This window comes from Rhinichthys klamathensis, unplaced genomic scaffold (genome assembly GCF_029890125.1).
Source record: "Rhinichthys klamathensis goyatoka isolate OS25496 unplaced genomic scaffold, OSU_Roscu_1.1 h1tg000152l_1, whole genome shotgun sequence".
Classification (NCBI taxonomy): domain Eukaryota; kingdom Metazoa; phylum Chordata; class Actinopteri; order Cypriniformes; family Leuciscidae; genus Rhinichthys; species Rhinichthys klamathensis.
This window is the reverse complement of record NW_026606687.1, coordinates 1324594-1344512: the sequence shown is the minus strand read 5'-3', so window position 1 is coordinate 1344512 and position 19919 is coordinate 1324594. Positions and strand designations below refer to the sequence as shown.

Genomic DNA, 19919 nt, shown 5'->3' with positions numbered 1-19919 from the left:
ATTTTTGTGCACTTTTTATAACAATGTAAAATTGTATAACTTTTTTCAAGTTCACTTTTTAAAACTTTTAACTACTGCATAAATACTATTTAGTAGCATAAAATTCCCTAAAAATAGAAAATATTACATAAAAACATTAGCGAACTAAAATATTGTACAATAATTTAATTGGAAAAAAATCGGTAATTTTTGACCGACACTCGAACAGTAGAGGGTTAATTTTATATTTGTGACATTGTTGTGTTTTTTTATTAATAAAGGTCATATCAAGCAGTTGAGAAACTTGAAGAAAATTGTTTAGACAAGCTAATTTTAATCACGAATAACAGCCACTGAACGGATCTTTAGGGTGAGCTTACTCACTGAAAATATCCAATCCTCCAAGAGGAATCAAAATCCCCACCTCCAGTTACCATAGCAATAAAACAACGCATTTACATGGGGCGCAGATAGTAAAACGCAATCTGGGTTTTTAATGACGTGTGACCTGACTCATGCGTGGGGGCGGAGTGATAGGAAAAATAAATAAATATTGAGTCCATCAGGGACCGCGGCTTCCCGTTATCGCTGCGTTTCATCCTCCTTGTTCAGCAATTGTCCGAAACTGGACATAGCCACAGGGTGAATAAAAAGTAGGGAGAGCGTCTTTTAGAGATGAGGAGAACAACGCAAGCCGTTTGAAGGTTTGGGTGACTGCACATCCAGCGGGGTTTGTCGGGAAGATTAATCCTTGATCTGGAGGAGGAGAGAAGGACGACTGTTCGAGCCGAGCATCATCGTTAACAGCCTCTTTCAATATAAAGTGGAAATAACGAGGACAATCCTTTAGTACTTTATATAAATTGTCTTTTATAACATTCAAGCTCACCGTTTTCTCTTTTTAATAACTATTTGCGGTTGAAATAGTCGTTACGCATCTCCCGCATCCCCACGAGGGGAATACACAGCGCAGGCGTTGACCTGAAATTTATATTTTAGTAAACACGGAGTCTAGCTCTGTATGTTTTAGTATTGCCTTAGATATGTACATAGCTCATCATCCATGCTAAAGATTTCATCTTGATAACAATAACATCATATTAATATCGCAAATTTTGGCCGCGAATCCATTTTAAAGGGCCTCATCCTTTTGGACGCTTTGGAGCAAATCAACGCGTCTCTTTATACGGGAGTAAGGGCGTTTGATTCCGCGAGAGAAGAAAGATGTCGGGTCAGACTTTGACGGACCGCATCGCCGCGGCGCAGTACAGCCTCACGGGATCCGAGGTGGCTCGTGCGGTGTGTAAAGCGACCACGCACGAGGTGATGGCACCTAAAAAGAAACATCTCGAATGTAAGTTGGTTCAGGTTAAGATTACAAATTCCTCTGCCTTGTTTATGTCTATCAAATATACCTGCACCATCTGTTCAACTATACACATAATGGTTTACCCACTTTGCCCATCATTATTCCTCAAAGGTCATCAAACACTGGTTAGAAAGGTCTGTGGTGCTGTTTTGATGTCAGTATTGTGGAATGGAGATATGAAATTGCTCTGTGACTAATAGGCCCTCATTTCACAGTGTGTCTGTCACTAAGCAGAGAGACACCAGAGAACATGGCTTCCGTCCACTGTATGGCCTGAAAGGAAACAGACTATTTATCTCACACTTCCAAGTAATTTGTTTGGAAAGCCATTTATTTGGTATGAAATGAAATGCATTTTCATTCTATCTATCTATATATCTATATCTATACAGGAATATATATATATGAAACTTAAAGGATAGACATTTTAAAGCTGCAGTCCGTAGTTTTTCCTCTTTGTCGCCATCTCTGTTCAAAATCTGCAATTGCAGTTATTCGCAGAATTATCAACTTTAGGTGGGTTGTGCCTCAGCGCGGCACAGCGCGGACCAATGTTTTGAGGAGAAAGTGCGGCTGTCAGTCACCGCGCTGGTGTGGATACTGTCATTAGGAATCACAGATTCTACTTTTTTGGAAGTATGACCAACATAAGAATTTTCACTGGAAAATGTCATCTGAACACCTCCTTTATGTGTACAGATGTGACGTAATGACGCAAAGACATGCTCGAATTTCCCGTGGAAATCCAACAGTACCACTGGAGTTAAAAACATTATTACAAGTTTACTGTTTTGAATCGAGCTAAGGCAAGCAGATAGTTTTGAATACTGGCTGGTTATGTACCTGCTCAAAAATTTATTTTGGATAATTTTTAACCCCAAAAAGTTACGGACTGCAGCTTTAAGTGATATGTAGATAGATATGCAAACCTATTAGACAGTACAATTACAGTATATCTATAAAATGTAGCCTACATATAGCTACATATCACTATCTATCTATCTATCTATCTATCTATCTATCTATCTATCTATCTATCTATCTATCTATCTATCTATCTATCTATCTATCTATCTATCATGTGCACTCGAAGGCTAAAGTAATCAACCTCCAGATGAGGTTGAGTAGCATGTGACCTGGAATTGTTTCGGCAGCTCCAGTACACTTTCATTGCCTCTCAGATTCACCTCAGCTGAATTATACATGCCTCTGTAGGTCAAAGGTGAGGATGTCACCAAGAACATTAAGTGGAGCATTTGATACCGACGTTCAACCCCTTTGATATTCTATGAAAGTTTAAAACTCAAAGTCTTATTGTGCGTCATGTAGGGGAAAAAAACAGATTGACAAATATGCATGTTGCTTACTCAGACCTCTAGTTGTAAAAAGAATTGGTAGAAATTGGACACAAACAGACAAACAATCTGCAAAATTCAACAACCGTTGCATGTGATATTGAAAGTAAATATAGCTAGTATTTGAAAAGATTTTACATTTGGCTCATGCTGAAATGTAAACAGTGTCTCATTGAAATATGGCACATAAATCTCTCTGTATCATGTTTCTTAAATCAATAGCTTTCAAACAGTCCTGATCAGCATCACAAAAGGTTTGTGTTTGTGGCAGGTGTCCTAAGCACTGTGACACTCCCAAATCTGTCTCAGAGGAGCATGGGTAATCAGAACACGTCAATTAAAGCAGAGATAAGCAATTCAACTGCAAGGCTCAGGACAAATTCACATGGTTGAAAAACCTTTCTTTGGTTTCCATCCATGCAATCTTCCTGTGATGAATATTTATTCAGTTTATTTATAGTTTTTAACCCATTCAGTATTATTTTGTATGCAGCACTCAGCATTCAGTCGACATGCCAGCAATCTCTTTAATGTGCTGACTCATTAGTTCACCTCCCATTTTGAAATGTACACTCATTTCAGAAACATAATGTCACTTGTCTTTACTTTTCAGATCTTATGTGTACTTAATTGTCATTTTTAGTATTTTGGTATTTAAAACAAATTTAGAAAATGAACATAATGAAATCAACTTGCATTTTGTTACATCATGGACATAACATAAACACTGAATTGAAACAGAAGAGTCTCAGTTTGAACAGCAGGAAGGGGCGGACCTTCTAGGTGGATTGTGCTGTTGAATTAGTGCATAAAGATCAGTGGCATGCAGTGATGTTCAGAAATGAGGAGGCAAAGTCCTTTTTTAATGTAAATTCACATTCCAGTTAAATGTGAAAGCAGCACCAAGTAGCAGCACCAAGTAGGAATTCAGTTTTTGTCAAACAGCGACCCTTAGAGTCGCTGTGGAATACTTGTACTGTTGTGAATAGCACTCACGCAGAGATGGCTCGCACTCACGGCCGGATTCCCTCCCCCTGTACTCCGGTACCTGTTCAGTAGGATGGACGCTGTAACGAGTGGAAATAAGGTATGGCCCCTTTAAGAGCTGCGCGCGCCCTGTTTAACTGTCGGCAGTCTGTATTGTATGTGCGCCTCGAACACCACATGTATACGGCGCCGGGTTATTTCTGTTTGATGCTCATTTTATCAGATCTGTTTTTTGCCGTAAAGCAATTCGTTACCTCGCGAGACCTGATATCACACGATACTTCCTAACACTGAGGCCGGCGGCCCGCCAGCCCAAAGTTGCAAGGGTGGTTTTGCGGCTCACAGGCACCAGGGGGGTGCGAGACGACCACCATTCAACACGAAATCAGTAATATAAACATTACAATGACTCCAAAGCTGTTCGGTTAAGGTAAAAAGTTACTTAGTTCACCTTTAATGTTGTTGACACATTTTCAGGTTAAATAAATAAACATTAGGCTACTTAGACTACCAAGAAAACAACAACCAATACTATTCTATAATGTATTTTTACATTAGCAATGCAATGAATGTTCTATCTATTAAAAACAAGCACATTTTACATCAAGTTTACATTTATTTCAAAACAATAACTATAAGAATGCAGTAACAAATTTATTTCGCCAAACTCGCTCACTAAAACCCCTTTTGTGTTTCCAAAGTCATTTTAAGTTTGAATGTGCTGTGACAAAGCGGTGATATCTAAGTTGGTGAGTTGTTTACTTACTTTTTAATGAATTATCACATTAACACAATTATTCAATCAGAAAACGTGACTTTCCCCCATTCATTCTCAATTGCCCATCACCAAACCCACCGCACGCTTTAGGGGGTCTCTTAAAACTCAGTGCGCTCAGGGGAGGCGAGGAGATGCTGCTTCTCAACGTAACTTTACAGATGGTGTCACCGTTGGACAGTGTCACTTAACCCATTTACTCCTAAAACGCCTGCTAAAAACGCCTATAAAAACCTATGTTATTCTAGGATAAATATCCTAATCTCCTGAGGGTTTTCTGAAAAAATACTTCGAATTGTCAACGTCTACCAAAACCTTAATATCTCAGCCTCTGTAGTACTTAGAAACATGAAATAAAATACATTTTAAAGGTAAGAATCACAGGTTTTATTAAGACATGCTCCCTTAGCACTAACATAACAACACATTTTTCTAAAAATTCTCAAAATCATATGGGGAAGAAAAAAAATATAAATCAATTATATAAAATAAAACAAATAACATTTTAAACATGCCAACACACTGAACAAGGATTCTTGTTATGAGAGAGAGGTGGGGAAAGTCCTGAGGTGGAACTGGGAACAGTCTCTGAGCTCCATGGCTCACATCTCTGGCTCATGCATCGATGTTATCTTGGAGATATCTGAAAATGCATATGATAAAAATAATTTCTAACATAACATTTATTGCCATCATTGTATTTATTTATTCATATGTATTATGTTATTTATGTATATTTATAGTATTTATATTTATTCATTATGCCATAATTATATTACTATTTATTATGCTATTTATTCATTATGCCAGTATTGTATTTATATTAACATTATTGTATTTAGTATTATCATTATCAACCATCATCACATAATTATATTACAATTTATTATGCTAGTTATTCATTATAAAAACAAAACACAAATAATTACCTCCAGATCATGTCGAAGCGGTCCCTTGCCATGGCCTCCAGAAATCCCTGCGTGCTGGCAGCTTCAAAATACCGAAGGCAAGACACAGCCCGACAAATGTCTTCATCTCCGTTTTGGAGACAGGGTTCCACTTCGAGTTGGTGACCGCGCGTCTGTTCGGCGCGCGCGGTGTGTGTGGGCTGTTTACACCTGGCCACTTCACGCGTTTTCTGTGATCGGATAGCTATCCGATCGTGAAAAGACCAGGTGTAAATGCCCTCCGAGATGGATTTGAATCCAATCGCTCAAACCACTTCAGGAGGAGGTCTGGGCCGCATTCCAGACGAAACTGGACAAGTGTAAATGCATCTGGTTGTTGAAACCACATAAGTAAAATTTACTCCTCCCAAAAATGCTAAAAGATAAACGTGTGAGAGCGTGTTATAGGCTATATGTCATGTTATAGTCAGATATGACGACGCTACTGCGACACGACGCATCACCTCAGATGAGCAGCTGAGCATCTATTCATCAAGCCAACGCGCTGCAAACTATCGCAAATCAAAGTGAAAGTAAGTCCCAGACGCTTAATTTGTCGGGCTGTGTCTTGCCTTCGGTATTCTTGCCTTTGCACACGCCTCTGTCGTTGCCATTTTCTCGCTCGCGTCTCCAAAAAAAATCCCAAACAAATGCACGTGTATAGCTGATTGATTGACGTGATTTTTAGCGAACTACAGTACATTTGGGTGGTCACGTGGTCTTTAAAAAATCAACAAGACCCACCTCATGTGTATTTGAACCAATGACAGTGCGTTCTATGCTGCAAGCGTCATGAAAAGGATGACGAATACAAAATGCTGCGCCACGCAGCAGCCGGCAGGAGGTTCAGAGTTGCGCAACGCAGTAACCGGCGGTAGATATAAGGTTTCGGCACGCAGCATTTATACACTTTTAATGCCATATTTCATAAAATTTGTGTTGTTTTATTTTTGTACTGTTTTTTAACCATTTTTTGAGAACGGAGGAAACGTCTGATAAAGGCACTTCTTGTTTCACCTCATTTCTGACATTTCCAACCCCCCACTAAGATGTTTTCCCCCAACATATTTCAGGGACACTAAAGGCTTCATTGTATCAGGCCTTTGTTTGGAACTGTCTACCTGAAGCAGCAGTAGCTATGATCCAAATAGTACAATAGCATTTAAGTGACACGAAAATGATCTTGAGTGTCACTGCATTAGCCTAGATAATCGAATATAAAAACAACTAGCATCTGCGAACAAAAAAAATATGCTAGAGCTTTTCTCACTTCTACAGAAAAGAACTAACTACCTTGCCATTACTTCTTTCCAACTGGTCCCAAGTTGATTTTATGCCTCGTTTCCACTGAGCGGTACGGTACGGTACAGTTCGGTTCGGTACGCAATTATTTGCGTTTCCACTGTCAAAAGTTGTGAATGGTACCAAAAAGCCGAACCGTACCGTACCACTTTTTGGGTACCCTTCCGTTGTGGTACCTAGCACAGTGGTACGGTACTAAAAGGTGGAGCTAGACTCACTGCAGAACGGTGATTGGTTGACAGAGTATCGTCACTTGCGCGTGCTACAAGGGCATTAGAAGCATACAGTTAAAATATAATACTACTGTTATTGTGTCACGAAATGTAGTTTTAAGAGTTTTTCAGGCGAGAAAGTAGTTTTTTAAAGCTCAAATCTGTGGTTTATTTATAGATTTATGATAATTTGAAGATCCATTCCAAGCAATCACCGGACGCTCGGCGCTCGTGCACCCCGCCTGGAGCAGCCTTTCCCCGGCTAGTCGTTCTGATGTTTGCCGCTGACTCTGACGTCTCTGTAGTGGTTAAACATGAGATATAATTCCTCTTGTACAGACCTAACAGGCGATCTTTGGTCTCGTGAATCTATAATTCGTTCCCTGACCAATAGTTTTGGCAGAAGGCTAAGTGAAGTTTCATATATTTGAGCGCTGAATTTGTATATTTGACTGAATTGTTTGCTTTGTTATTAAAGCTTTACTGTATATATTTTTGTACCTTTTACTTATACTTTTATAATGGCTATTATTGATAAAACTGAAATTCAACAAAAACAGATAGTTTTGTCATTTATTTTATTTTATTACAAGATCATCTGTAATGTTGTTTATTGCAACATTTGTACCAATGCAATATGCAATACATTGCCTGGAATATGTTTAATATTTTTAAATTTAAACGAAAAGAGGCAGGATTGTGTTTTATATTTAGTTTTGTTATAAATATAACGTTACATGCAGTGAATATAATCAATATAGGCTATGCGTTGCCTGAACCACATTTGTGTGCTTATAATGTTTAAAATGTATTTAAATAAAATCGAAAAGAAGCAGAGTGGTGTTTTATAACATATTTCGTTTTATTGTTGCCTAAAATGTACATAACCGGAGTAGCAGAGCGAGCTGAGTGGCGCTTTCAAGAACGCGCTGTTCCATCAGCAGAATTACTGGACTCGCGTCCTCGGGATCATTCTCCTGAGTCGGACTTTGCGTGGCTATACTTGGTATTGAGAAACGCCTAATGCCAGCGCTTGTTTCTTGTGACAAACATCCCGAGAAGCAAGAACAAGATCTGCTGTCTGTCATCCATTGTTGTTTACTATGTCGTTTTTGTTCGCGCGAAAATGACGTCGATCGCTTCTCTCCGGCAAACACCACGCCTATCAAGTGACGTTATCACTACTTTCCGGCATACACCACGCCTATCAAGTAGGGTACTGTTGGCAGTGGAAACGCGAGCCCCGATCATGGTTTAGCGACCCGACCCGAACCGTACCGTACTGAACCGTACCGTACCACTCAGTGGAAACGAGGCATTAGTGAATGCATCAAGCAATTTCCCCTCAAGTTCACACAGGTGTGTTAGCAGTAACCACAAGTGCAGTTCATTGCATTAACTATAGACGTTCCACTGGTTAATGTTGTTCAATGAATTTTCGTAGTCGAAATCCAGTCATTTAAATAGGAATCAGGGGCATCACTAGGCCATTTTTAGGTGCACCTAAATTTCTACCCAGCCCCCCGAAATAGATGTGATTAGCTCCGTAATGTACACAAATTTGTGATCGCCTCAGTCCCCTTTAAATTTCACCTGAAAACGGTGGCAGGTTTCAGCTCCTCCCCGTCTTTTAGTCTGTGTTGTTCAGCGTGTTTTCCTCCAGCGAAGAAGACATACTTATATTCATTCTAAAATTGTATTTATTTTAAATTTAATGGATAATTGTGGATGTGGCATTAGATTAACATGCAGTCATGCACAGAAATGATTAAAGACACAATCAGTGACAGACAGCACTCAGTCAATGCACTCATTTAAACTGCCTATCAGAGTGAATGACCGAAAAACATCACTTGGAGTTATAAATAATGACCCAACAGTTGATTGTGACACATTTATTAGGTTTATAGAGTAAAAGGGATTTAAAAAAAATAGAAAACAGAAAAGGAATGGTTTAACATAGGGCAAATAAACCATATTGCTAATCTAGGCAATTACAGTAATATAAGGTTTTGTCTATATACTAAATTAATATGAAAGAATATGATCTGGTTAGTTAAAATGATCGATAAAAATGAAGTAGCATAGAACCAACTGTATGTATTGGTCCTGCCTACCCTAGTATGCCAACAATATATTAAATATTTTATCATGCCCTCATTGGCTGAGCCCCCATAATATTGAAATCCTAGAATTGCCCCTGATAGGAATCCATGCGATCATGTAGAATTTAAAAAAAAGTTCATCAATGGCTGTGGCCAAAAGCTGAAAAATGTTGCATATGAAGGTAACAAGGCACGTCCGAATCCAATGTTCGTGCCATCCAGTCTACTGAGCTATCGTTTATCTGGTCAATTGTTTAAGGCAGCGTAGATGTGACCTTCACTGGCTTTGATATCCCAGAATCCTGTCCATTCCTTTCCATGACAGTTGAGCTAAAAATAAATATAGCTTCTGAAAGTTGTGTTAGGTGGTCAGTTTGTGTTTAAATGTACATTTTGGACCAACTTTTTCCAATTTTGATGTAATTGTAGTTATTAAATATTTGCTTAGTTATCACCAAAGCTCTCTCTATTTTGCTGTAGAGCTGCCTCAGAAATGGACACAGCCAATGTTTGTGAACAAATCGATTGAGTGAATGATTCAACGACCTAAAAAGACAGCCACTTGTTTCTTTCACAAATGATTCAGCATTGAAACAAATTGGTTGAATGAATTATTCCAATGAATCACTCATAAAGACAGTCACTTGTCACCATATACTGGTGTAACCTACTGAGTCACTAAACCATCACCACCAATAATGGACAGACTCACAAAAACGCACAAAGGCGGAGTAATACTGTCACGTTTCAGTCCAAAGACGATTCAGTTAGATTCAGTTAGAAGTGTTTTTATTTTAAAAAAGTCAAACAAAGTTATTACAAATGCGAGATAGTGTACAAGCATAAACACACACACACACACAAAAAACAGACAATGAATGTGAACTAAAGAGGAACTTAAATGCACAGATACAATGAACTGATTACAGACAGGTGTACTCCATCCATGAAAACAGATTAGTGGTGGGAAACTAGAACACACAAAACCGGTAACTGAAGAGAAACAAATGAAAAGTTAATGAAAATGAAACTAAAGCTAAACTGAAAATAATGGTGACAAATACAAATTGGGAAAAGTCCCAGTGCTGTTGAAAGATGAGTCATACAATCAAGGAATGAAACATATTCATAGGCATCTGGTTCGGCAGTCTTTGTTGATGCTATTTCTGGTGACTGAGGGTAGAATGTCCATGTGGGGTCAGACAAACTGGGCAGAGTGTCAAGCTCAAACTCACGCTTGAGTTTCTAACATCAGCAGTATAATGATAAAAATACATTTTGTCTAAAGGCCGTAGGGAGATATATGACTGACTCGCAGCTAAACGGGAGAGACTTGAGGAGGAAAAGAAGAAAAATGAAGAGGCTATGAGGCCACCAGGGTGTAATTTCAACCAAAGTGCTGATTTAAGGAGCTTCACTTGCAGCTTAATAAGTAAAACTGACATTAGCTTACAAAATACATTAAATTCGCCACATTATTCCAGAGAAAATAATGCATCCCTGGCTTAAATTCATTTTTAAGTGTGTCTCTGTGAATCAGTCTCACTCTATTCTCTTTTTCTTTCTTTTTATCTCTTCCTGTTTGTCTCTCTCTTGCTCGCTCTTTCTGTCTATCTCTTTCTACAAATCAAATGGTGCAGTTTTGGCGATACTCTGTCTGCAGTGTGTGAAAGTAAGAGAGTGAAAGCTGTGCGGCACTGATGTCACTCAGCAAGAGAAATCAGCATTGCTGTGATGTCACAGTATCAAAATGCTGCTTTCGGCCAATCACGACAAAGCATAGTGGCAGAGTGTTTTCAGCACCTTGGACAGGGACACCCCCTCAAAAACTAAACTAACACCTCCGTCTATTCTTATATTCTGTCAATTCTCGTTTTTCCAGCACCCATCCCCCCACACACAGCTGACTTAGAGGTCACTGCGTCCTTGAAGCAGTATTCATTGTGCATTAGTCATTGTGTGTGCTAATTTAAAATTTGGAAATGAGTCATTTATGCTGCTCTTTCAAGCACGTGCACATATTTCGAGTGTAGTGAGAGAGAGATGCTCTTCTGTCCATTCATTGCGCAGATGTTTGTAGTGCTGTTTGCTTAGTGGTGAAAGTGCTAAATTTGTCGCCTGGTTAATTAGGCTACAATCACACTGGTACATGGCATCAATGGGTGCTGTTAGTACACCGCTGTGCCATGAATAATGCAAGAGAGATTTGTTTCCTGTGTAATCTGTCCGCCGGGCCCCCAGGAGCCTTTAAGAGACAGAGCAGGGTGCAAGGGTCTGGACCAGGTCTTGTCATTAGAGATTAGGCCACACAGGATTCTACTGATTCTCACATTAGAGAAGTCAAAAGAGATTGAGATTATACGTGTCAGGCTGGAGATTGAGATTAGGGTTTTCCAAAGGGGAAGTGGGTTAGACTAGATCAAGGGACTGCAGATTAGTTGGAGAGGTAAAATAGAGCACTGAGTTTATGATAGCACATTCATGTTTATCTGATGTTGAGATGCTGTCAACATAAAATGTGTTTGCAAGCCATTTTGCCTCTTTACACTGGCTCCTTTCAGAGTAAGTAAGTGTTACACGCATCCAAAAATAAATAATACAGGAAAGGATGTATGATATATATACTAATAATAATTGGTGCATCCATAAATACAGGTGCACAACACTAAAATATATCAATTACCCAACATGATGTCGACACTCTGTTGCTCCCTAAAATGTTGATTCATCTTCTCTCCAAAAAGATGAGACATTTTGAACACAGTTTAGTGTGATAAAGTCTTTTTGGAGAAAATATTAAAAAATACGTTTTGGTAGCAAAAGTGTGACGACATTATTTAGATGTATTATTTTATGCATTTCAGAGTGGAAATAAAAATGTATGGCAAGACTTGATTTTATCCATCATGAATGATAAATAGGGTCAATTTGGATTGATTTTAATGCAAAAATCTTTTAATTGAATCACACTTCAACACATTAAGCAAAATCTGTTGAGTAACTGGCCTGAATTTTTATATGGTTGCTAAAGAGCAGGCTCGTTATTGGACTGTTTTTCAACAGTAGCAAATTGTCTTGTAATGAGAATCATCCTTCAAGTTAAGGGTGATTTACTTAAGTATTTGTAAAATGTGACAATATTTCCTTCAATGGTTGTTAGGTTTTCTAACGATTGCTTTAATCGTTAATATATTAGCATGATATATAAGCATGATATAAGCTCACGTCTGCACTACAGAAAGGAAGATATTCTCCTGTACAGGCTGGTTTACGCTGGTTTCTTCTTGGATGCTATGTCGCCACACTGCTTGCCAGTGAGGGCACATGGGCAATCTCTCAGTTTTTTTTTTTTTTTTTGCTTCAGGGATAGGACTATAAATAAAGAGAGCTTTTCATGCTCCATTCATGTGCAGCGGAATATGGCTGTTTTTGCTCTCAAACACACACACATTCAGCACACTCATTCAGCTCTCATTTTACTTAAACACTCTACCTTAAAACCGTCATTCATTTTAACGTGCTCATCAGTTTGCATAGCTCTGTTGAATGGACTTGGCGAAATTGTTATTTCAGTAAAAACAAGTAGCTAGTTGCATAGGATCTTTGGACAAAGAGAATGTTGGTAAAGATATGCAAAAATATTAAAACTGGTCTAAATCAACAAGATAAATACACCATTAAGGTTATTTAAAGGCTAGCACATAAGGATATTATCACTTGTTATGAAAGGCAAGGTGGAGAGAGTACTGCAATTTAGCATGCTAAGATTAGCATGACATTTCTAGCTGGCCACATCATTGTACAGGTTTACAATGGGACTCTAAACAACTGTAACATGATATTTCATTGATAATATATATTACAAAAGCATTCTGTGACATCCGATAATTTCTCAAATAATATATGTTTTTGTGATATCACAAAATAATACAGAGAAAAATAGCTTTTTGGACTAGAGAATTCAACAATGGTAACTCACATGATCCACAAATGCAATATTACTCACAATTTTGGTTCTATAACTAACAAAGAATGCACTTAAGTTCGTTTAACTTAATTTTACATTCTCTGCAAGTAAATGGACTCAAACCTGGTCAGGACTCACCAAGTCACAGTCAGAGCTTGCTGTGTAACACTACACATTGTAACACTCCAATACTAGGGGCTGTAGTGTGACTGTTTGTAGTATCAGATTGTGCATTTAATTATTAGAATGTGAATTTTCTGATTATTAATATGCCTTTTTTGAGTCTTTATTGTGTTCTCATGTCCTAGTCTTTTATTTTGAAATTTTGTGGGCTGTGAATGATTGGTTCCTGTTCAGTTGTCTTGTTATCAGGTTTGCTCTTGTGTATTGTTAGCCTAGCTATATCTTTACATTGCCCTGTGTCTAGCATCGTTCAGTGTAACCAGGTATTGATTGGTGAATTCTTGTTTATAATTAAAAGTACTTAAAGATACACATGGGAACAATCAAGTGAGTGCAGGGCTCGACAATAAAGATGGCCCTGGGCCAGCGTGAACAACGCTCGGGACAGTTCACGGACATTGGGCCAGTGCTGCATCGTCATGAAAGTTTTTCATTTGCACGCGTTGCTTAAATATTCAAGTGCAAGAAGACGTGGAAGAGAATTATATTTGGTACTCGCACGTTGTGTGAGAAGTTTGTGTGCGCGCACATCCGAGGCATGAGCTCAGAAAGCCACTTCTCAGGGTGTGTTCACACTTTTAGTTTGGTTCGTTTGGGCCGGACCAAAAAAAAACGATTAGTCCTGGTCCTCTTAGTGTTCACATGGGCATTTTAACAATGAGCCTAAAGATACCAAACCTAAAGCCATAGGGATATGTTCACAACCTGAATGGTCGGCTTTTTATTACGTATTTTTCACGACAGAACTTAACGAACATCCAAAACAATGCTGTGTGCTGGGCTAAATGCACTTGTTGTATGTGTGTAGCCAACATATGATGGTATTTTGACCAACTGAGAACTCGTGAAAAGCTTATAAAATGTGTAAAGAAGTCAAAACAATGTCAGGAATCCCTCAGTCACACACACAAATGAAGATCTGCTGCGAGGAGACGAATTTTGATAGGGCAACATTGCAACTATGATGAGAAAAAAACAGTTATGCTTGAGCATTCTGTCCTTTTTAGGGTCGCATCTTGTGGCATGTCGTTTACATGTCTTTGGTCCGTGTTGCATTCATATTTCATTCGAACCGCACCAGAGTTAATTTGGTACTCTTAATGTCTTAAGTGAACGTAAACGGTTCAGAAATAAAACGCATGTGAAAGAGAATATTGCATTAGGTCTTAAAGTGACAGCAGACTAACAAACCTGAAATGTGCTGTTAATGTTAATCAAACAACAAAGGACAAAGAAAAAAAATCACTCATGGTTCTTGACTGAATAACTTTTGTAACTTTAATAAGGATCAATATATATTTAATTTATACAGTGAAGACTATGCAGTGTTATTTTACATTGAATTACTTCATTCAATTTCTGTACCTGAAAACTACTTTTTATATCATTTGAATCTTTGCTCTGTTGTATTTATTTTTGCTATTGCTGTTATTTGTTCTTATTTTATAACTGGCTGTTTAATTGTCTTTAATGATATTTGAGATTTAGCTACATTATATAGGCTAGTAGTTTTTGCTGTGGTATCAAAATTGGAATCGAAATTGTGAAATTATCTAAAATTTGGTGTCATAAGCTTATTTTTTAAGGTTGCATGGGTCAAACACAATGAAAACAATTAAGTATTTTAATTATTTTTTGTATTACTTTTGTGGTGGGGTAAGTGAAAATTTCCACATAAATGTAATGTAAACGACTAAATCTTTTTGTCAATAATATATAGGCCTAATCTACATATATATATAATTTGCATTAAAAAAGTTTAAGGTGTATTTTAATAGCTTGTCCTTATTTAAATAAAATATATGTGTGTGGGTGTGTTAGTATCAATATATTGGTCATTTTCATGTTATAATCTTGTATTTTGCTACTTGCTATTAATAATAGGCTAGTTTTTATTTAAAATAACCTTAAATTAAACATTTTACAGTCAGATAACACATTTTGATAGGTAATGAACTTATTGAACGGTTCTTAAAATTCTATCGCCAAACAATGTATAATATTAATATCTTGTTTATGATCTTTTTATGATTAAATGTCAACCACCCATTGAATGGTCTGCCCTTCAAACTAAAGTGTCTTCATTAAGTTCAAGAGTATTTTGCGCATAATGTCACATTGTGTTGAGTCACAACCCGAATCAGAGCTGCTGTTTGAAGCTGTCTGTGTACCCATGCTGTTAGATCAAGTGGATTTTCTTGTACACTCTTTAGCTGTTCTATTAGGAGGATACTCAGTGTTAACTGCTTTTTAACTGCCTCTTGCCTCGCTCCATGTACATTGTACATTACTTAATTAAATGTTTCCGTGTCTTAATATTCAACAAAGGAGACCTGGTTTCCTGACACCAGACTAAGTGCTGCAGTTGCCAGGGAAACAGGCGGTTTAAGCATGTCTGTCTCCCCTCCTACTCGTGTCTTTAGAGGAGTGAAATCCGTTCGGTGCATTTTAACACATGGCATGATACAGAAATACTGTGCCTTGTTTGTAGAAGCGATCTCAGCGTGCATAAATGCATGATGCAATTACTCCACAATGGCATTTACAGTCTGGGTGAAAATGCTTTTGTAATGGCACCTCAGAAGGTTAATTGAATGTGTAAAGTGCATGTTCTAGGGCTTTCTCTGCCGCTAATGGTCACTTTATGCGCAACTGAAGCTGTTCAGTGCATGTATAGGGTGTGAATTGTGGGATTTTATTTGCTTTAAGTGCTGAGTTGGCTGATTAAAATGTGAACTATTCATCTGTAATTTACAAAACAGTGAAAAATTAATAAACAAAAAATCTATACTGTTTTGATATGTGTATACTGAGAGTTATTGACTACTTGTTCTCAGCAGCTTCCTTTTTGTAAGTTTCTGGTACAAGTGAATAAATAATGTTTAATATGTGTGTGGGGGTCAGGTTTGCCCTACATTATAGGAACTAAACTTTAAAGGGGGCCACATAATGTTTTAAAGGTATTTAAAATAAATTAATGCATTTAAATGATTAAAAATGAACATGCATAATCAGTTAAAAATATATGCAATGTATTTCTCACTTTGCAGAAAAGTCCATGTTTCCTGTAAAGGCTGAGTTGCAGTTGCAAAGAATCTTTTATGGCATCAAGAAAAAAAAATACATATATATCATTTATTATTATTATTATTTTTTAACAATTGTTTCTTTCAAAATGAACTATGCATTACAAAAAATCTTAAGATAAATATAATTATTTTATAAATAATTTAATATAAATAAGATGTTATTCAAAGGTTGTTTAAAAACAAGCTTGTCTTTTTGTTATAATTTTAGCAGAAGTACAAAAGCAAAAATCATAGCCTGTGTAGGATAGACTTTGAATATTGACTTCGACTTTGACATCAGTTACAAAGGTCGTAGGAAGCACTGGTTTAGGGGTAGGGGATAGAAAATACCGTTAGCTCAATAATAAAAAAAAACAATAGAAGTCAATGAAAAGTCGCGCCAGGATAGAAAAACCAAAGTGTGTGTGTGGCCCGTGGATGTGTGTGGCTACCGATACTGTAATTTGGTCCTGTTATTGAACAGGGAAAGTGGCCTGTGGGTCAAGTTGGTGGTCAATAGTTGGGGAGCACAGCAGAGGCCATGAGGCTGCAGGGTATTTTTCTAGCCTGCTAAATGAGCTGGCAGTGCAGCTGCCTCTCACTGCGTTTACTGTTTGACTGCTGTGCTCTGATACCATTTGTGTATTGTGTAGAGCGCTTCGTCTTAGCAGGGTGTTTATTTGTTTGATTATTCTGGATTTTGGGTAAGCATTCCTGCCGTGTAGTGAGAACAACTCCACTCACAGCCTTTTATTACTCTCCATAAATAATTTAGGAAGCGAAGGCTAAGTCAGAGATACTGTGTCCTCTGAAATCCTACTGCACAAAACTCAAAACTTTTATTACAGTATGACTCATATGTGTTTATAGTTTGTTTTAAGCACAGCCTTGCTTTATAATCCCCTGTGAATGCCCCAATAAGTACCAAAAAATGCCCGGTACATCAGTAGATGTTCTGCCTCATGCATCGATCCTGCAACTCAGACGAGACAAACTTCATGTCTTACAAAGTTTATGAGACTGTACAAACCTGCTTTATTACCAAACTCTTTAAGAAGCCATTTGGTTTATTGTATACTAACAGAGGCATTGAGCACTACTGAAAATGATGTGAAGGAACACATCCCTTATACACTATCGTTCAAAAGTGTGGGCTTGGTAAGACTTTTAAAATGTTAAAAAATGTAAGTCTCTTGTTACGCCCACCAATGCTGGTTTATTTGAACAAAAATACAGTAAAAAGGTAATATTTCATTTAAAAAAATGTAAGTTTTCTATTTGATTATATTTTATAAAGTAATTTATTCCTTTGATGGCAAAGCTTAATTTTCAGCAACCATACAGTATCACATGATTCTTCAGAAATCATTCCAATATCCTGATTGGGTGCTTTCAAATAATTTCAAAGTTGAAACCAGTTGTGCTGCTTAATGTTTTTGTGGAAACCACAATATATATATATATATATATATATATATAGTTTCAGGATTCTGGTGAACGTTACAAAAAATGAATACAATGACCTGAAGTATTAATGTAATATTATGATAACAATTTTTTTAAATTTAGTTCAGGTGAGGTTCAATCATATCAAGGAGGTTTGAACCTCCAATTTCATCCCATAAGGCTTTGGTGAAATGCTTTAAGGTGCCAAACTAGGACTTTTAAGCCTTTTAGAGGGAGGGCTATTATTGTGTGGACTCTGTGGTTATGTAACTTATGTAATCTAATCTGTGGTCATCTTGTACTGTACATGAATGTGTGTGTACCCTTCCTCTTTCAGTCAAGGTGACTGCATCCCATAGCCTGGTGTATTTCCACCCTATAGACCTTATTCGCAAACACCGGAAGTAGCTAACCGCGGCCATATTGTTGACATGACAACTGTCCTGCCCCTAACTAGCCGCGCGCAGATTTGAGTTGAGGGGAGCAGTAACGTTAACCTAATGGCTTCGTCTCGTCGGTATGAAGAGAAGATTGATTGGTGTGGAGTGGACCCATATCAAATAGACCCAATAGCCTTAAGTAAAGATCCGTCCTTATTGCCAGCCGTAACGTATCCGGATATTTATAACTATCTCGTTCATACAGTATCCGCATACACTTCGCAGGATCTGAAGGCACTGTAACAAAATAACACATCATACAAGCACTAATTCAGTATCAATGCCAGCCCTATATGTTCAACTATCTGCATGTATCTCTCTAACTATTTGTCTGTCTGTCTGTCTATCAGCCTACCAATCCAACTCTCTGTCTGTCTGTCTGTATATTTGTCTAACTATCTAATAGCTTATCTTTCTGTTCTTCTGTCCATCTTACTTCTCCAACTCTCTGTCCGTCTGTCAATCTTACTATCTAACTATCATCTGTCTTTTTGTCTGTTTATCTATGTATTCTTTTTCACGTTCTACCTCTCTCTCATGTCTCTTTATTGCTTTCTTTTAGTATATTTTGCTGCATTGTCAGATGTCACGCTGAATGACAAGAGCCGTTTTGTCATGCACTGGTGCACCACAGAGTTCCCATCACACTGCATTATTCAAAGTTATGACAGCGCTGTAATATTAATCACCTGTTCTTTTCCCTTTCATATCTGCATTATTGAGTTTAGGCTGTTCTTTGTGGATACTATATGTCCATAACCATTGCTATAATGAGAATTCTAATTACAATCGATTCAAGAGATTTGTGAACTCTCTCAACATTTTGCCTTCTGAACCTAAATGTCTTTTAAGAGAGATTGTTTGATATGCTAGCAAGATTGTGTGTTACTCTTACCCTGATGTCCTGATCTGTGTTGTGCCCACTTCAGGAGCTGTTATGAGTTCAAGCCAAGTCTTTTATTTGCATTTCATATTCCCTCACAGACTTGATCCAGGCAACCCAGGAGTCCAATGTTAATGTTCCCCAGATGGCTGATACGCTGTTTGAGAGAGCAGGGAATGCTAGCTGGATTGTGGTCTTCAAGGCTTTGGTCACCACTCACCACCTGATGGTCCATGGCAATGAGGTGAGAAGCAAGCATCTGATTACTGCAGTACTGACTACTTGCATTGTTGAGAGATCTCAATGCAGGGTCTGCATTATATTGAACCTACATAAACAGTAAAACCTTGAATTTTAACAATTTTCTGAGGAGCTCATTCCCACAGCTGACCACCTATTGCACTCAAAGTCCTCCTGCTTCCACTTATCACCATTATCACACCCATCAGGCTCACAATAGGAGCAGAGACAGACAGGCGGGCAGATGCTCTGGCCCTCTCTCTCACTCTCTTTCTGAAAGAGCAGTTTACTCTTTCATTCGAGGCTTGCGCTGTGAAAGAGACATCAGAGAGTGAAAAGGCAGATGGCGGTGGAAAGCAGAATGAGATAAAGAGAAAGAAGAATGAATGATAATGGAAGGAGGGTGGAGGGCCTTAGAGCTTGAGAGGAACTGATAGAAATTCAGAGAAGTACAGCTACAAAGGATAATTGAATAAATATGAAGCCACATATATGCTGGCGACATATGAATAGGTGTCACTAACTCACTATATTATAAAAAGTGGCGGGACAGTTATGGAGGTGTGCATATGGACATGTTGTGACGTCATGGAATGGCAAAGGCGTAGCTACTAGTGAATATTAATTATTGCGCAAATAATTAAGCAATCTCATATATTTA

At 37.9% G+C, this 19919-nt stretch overlaps 1 protein-coding gene across 8 annotated transcripts in view; it reads left to right on the top strand.

The window, feature by feature from the left end:
• Positions 1 to 506: 506 nt before the first annotated feature.
• The window catches only part of snap91a (synaptosome associated protein 91a), a 49540-nt gene continuing 30127 nt past the window's right edge, over positions 507 to 19919 (top strand). For 5 of the 8 annotated variants that reach the window (XM_056258504.1, XM_056258503.1, XM_056258502.1 and 2 more), the window contains exons 1-2: positions 510 to 1333; positions 19120 to 19262. In XM_056258504.1, the coding sequence (XP_056114479.1) occupies positions 1204 to 1333; positions 19120 to 19262 (273 nt within the window). In that variant the 5' untranslated portion in view covers positions 510 to 1203. Of the gene's footprint in view, positions 1334 to 19119; positions 19263 to 19919 lie in introns of all 8 variants that reach the window. The other 3 variants (XM_056258505.1, XM_056258506.1, XM_056258507.1) reach the window with 3 other exon arrangements.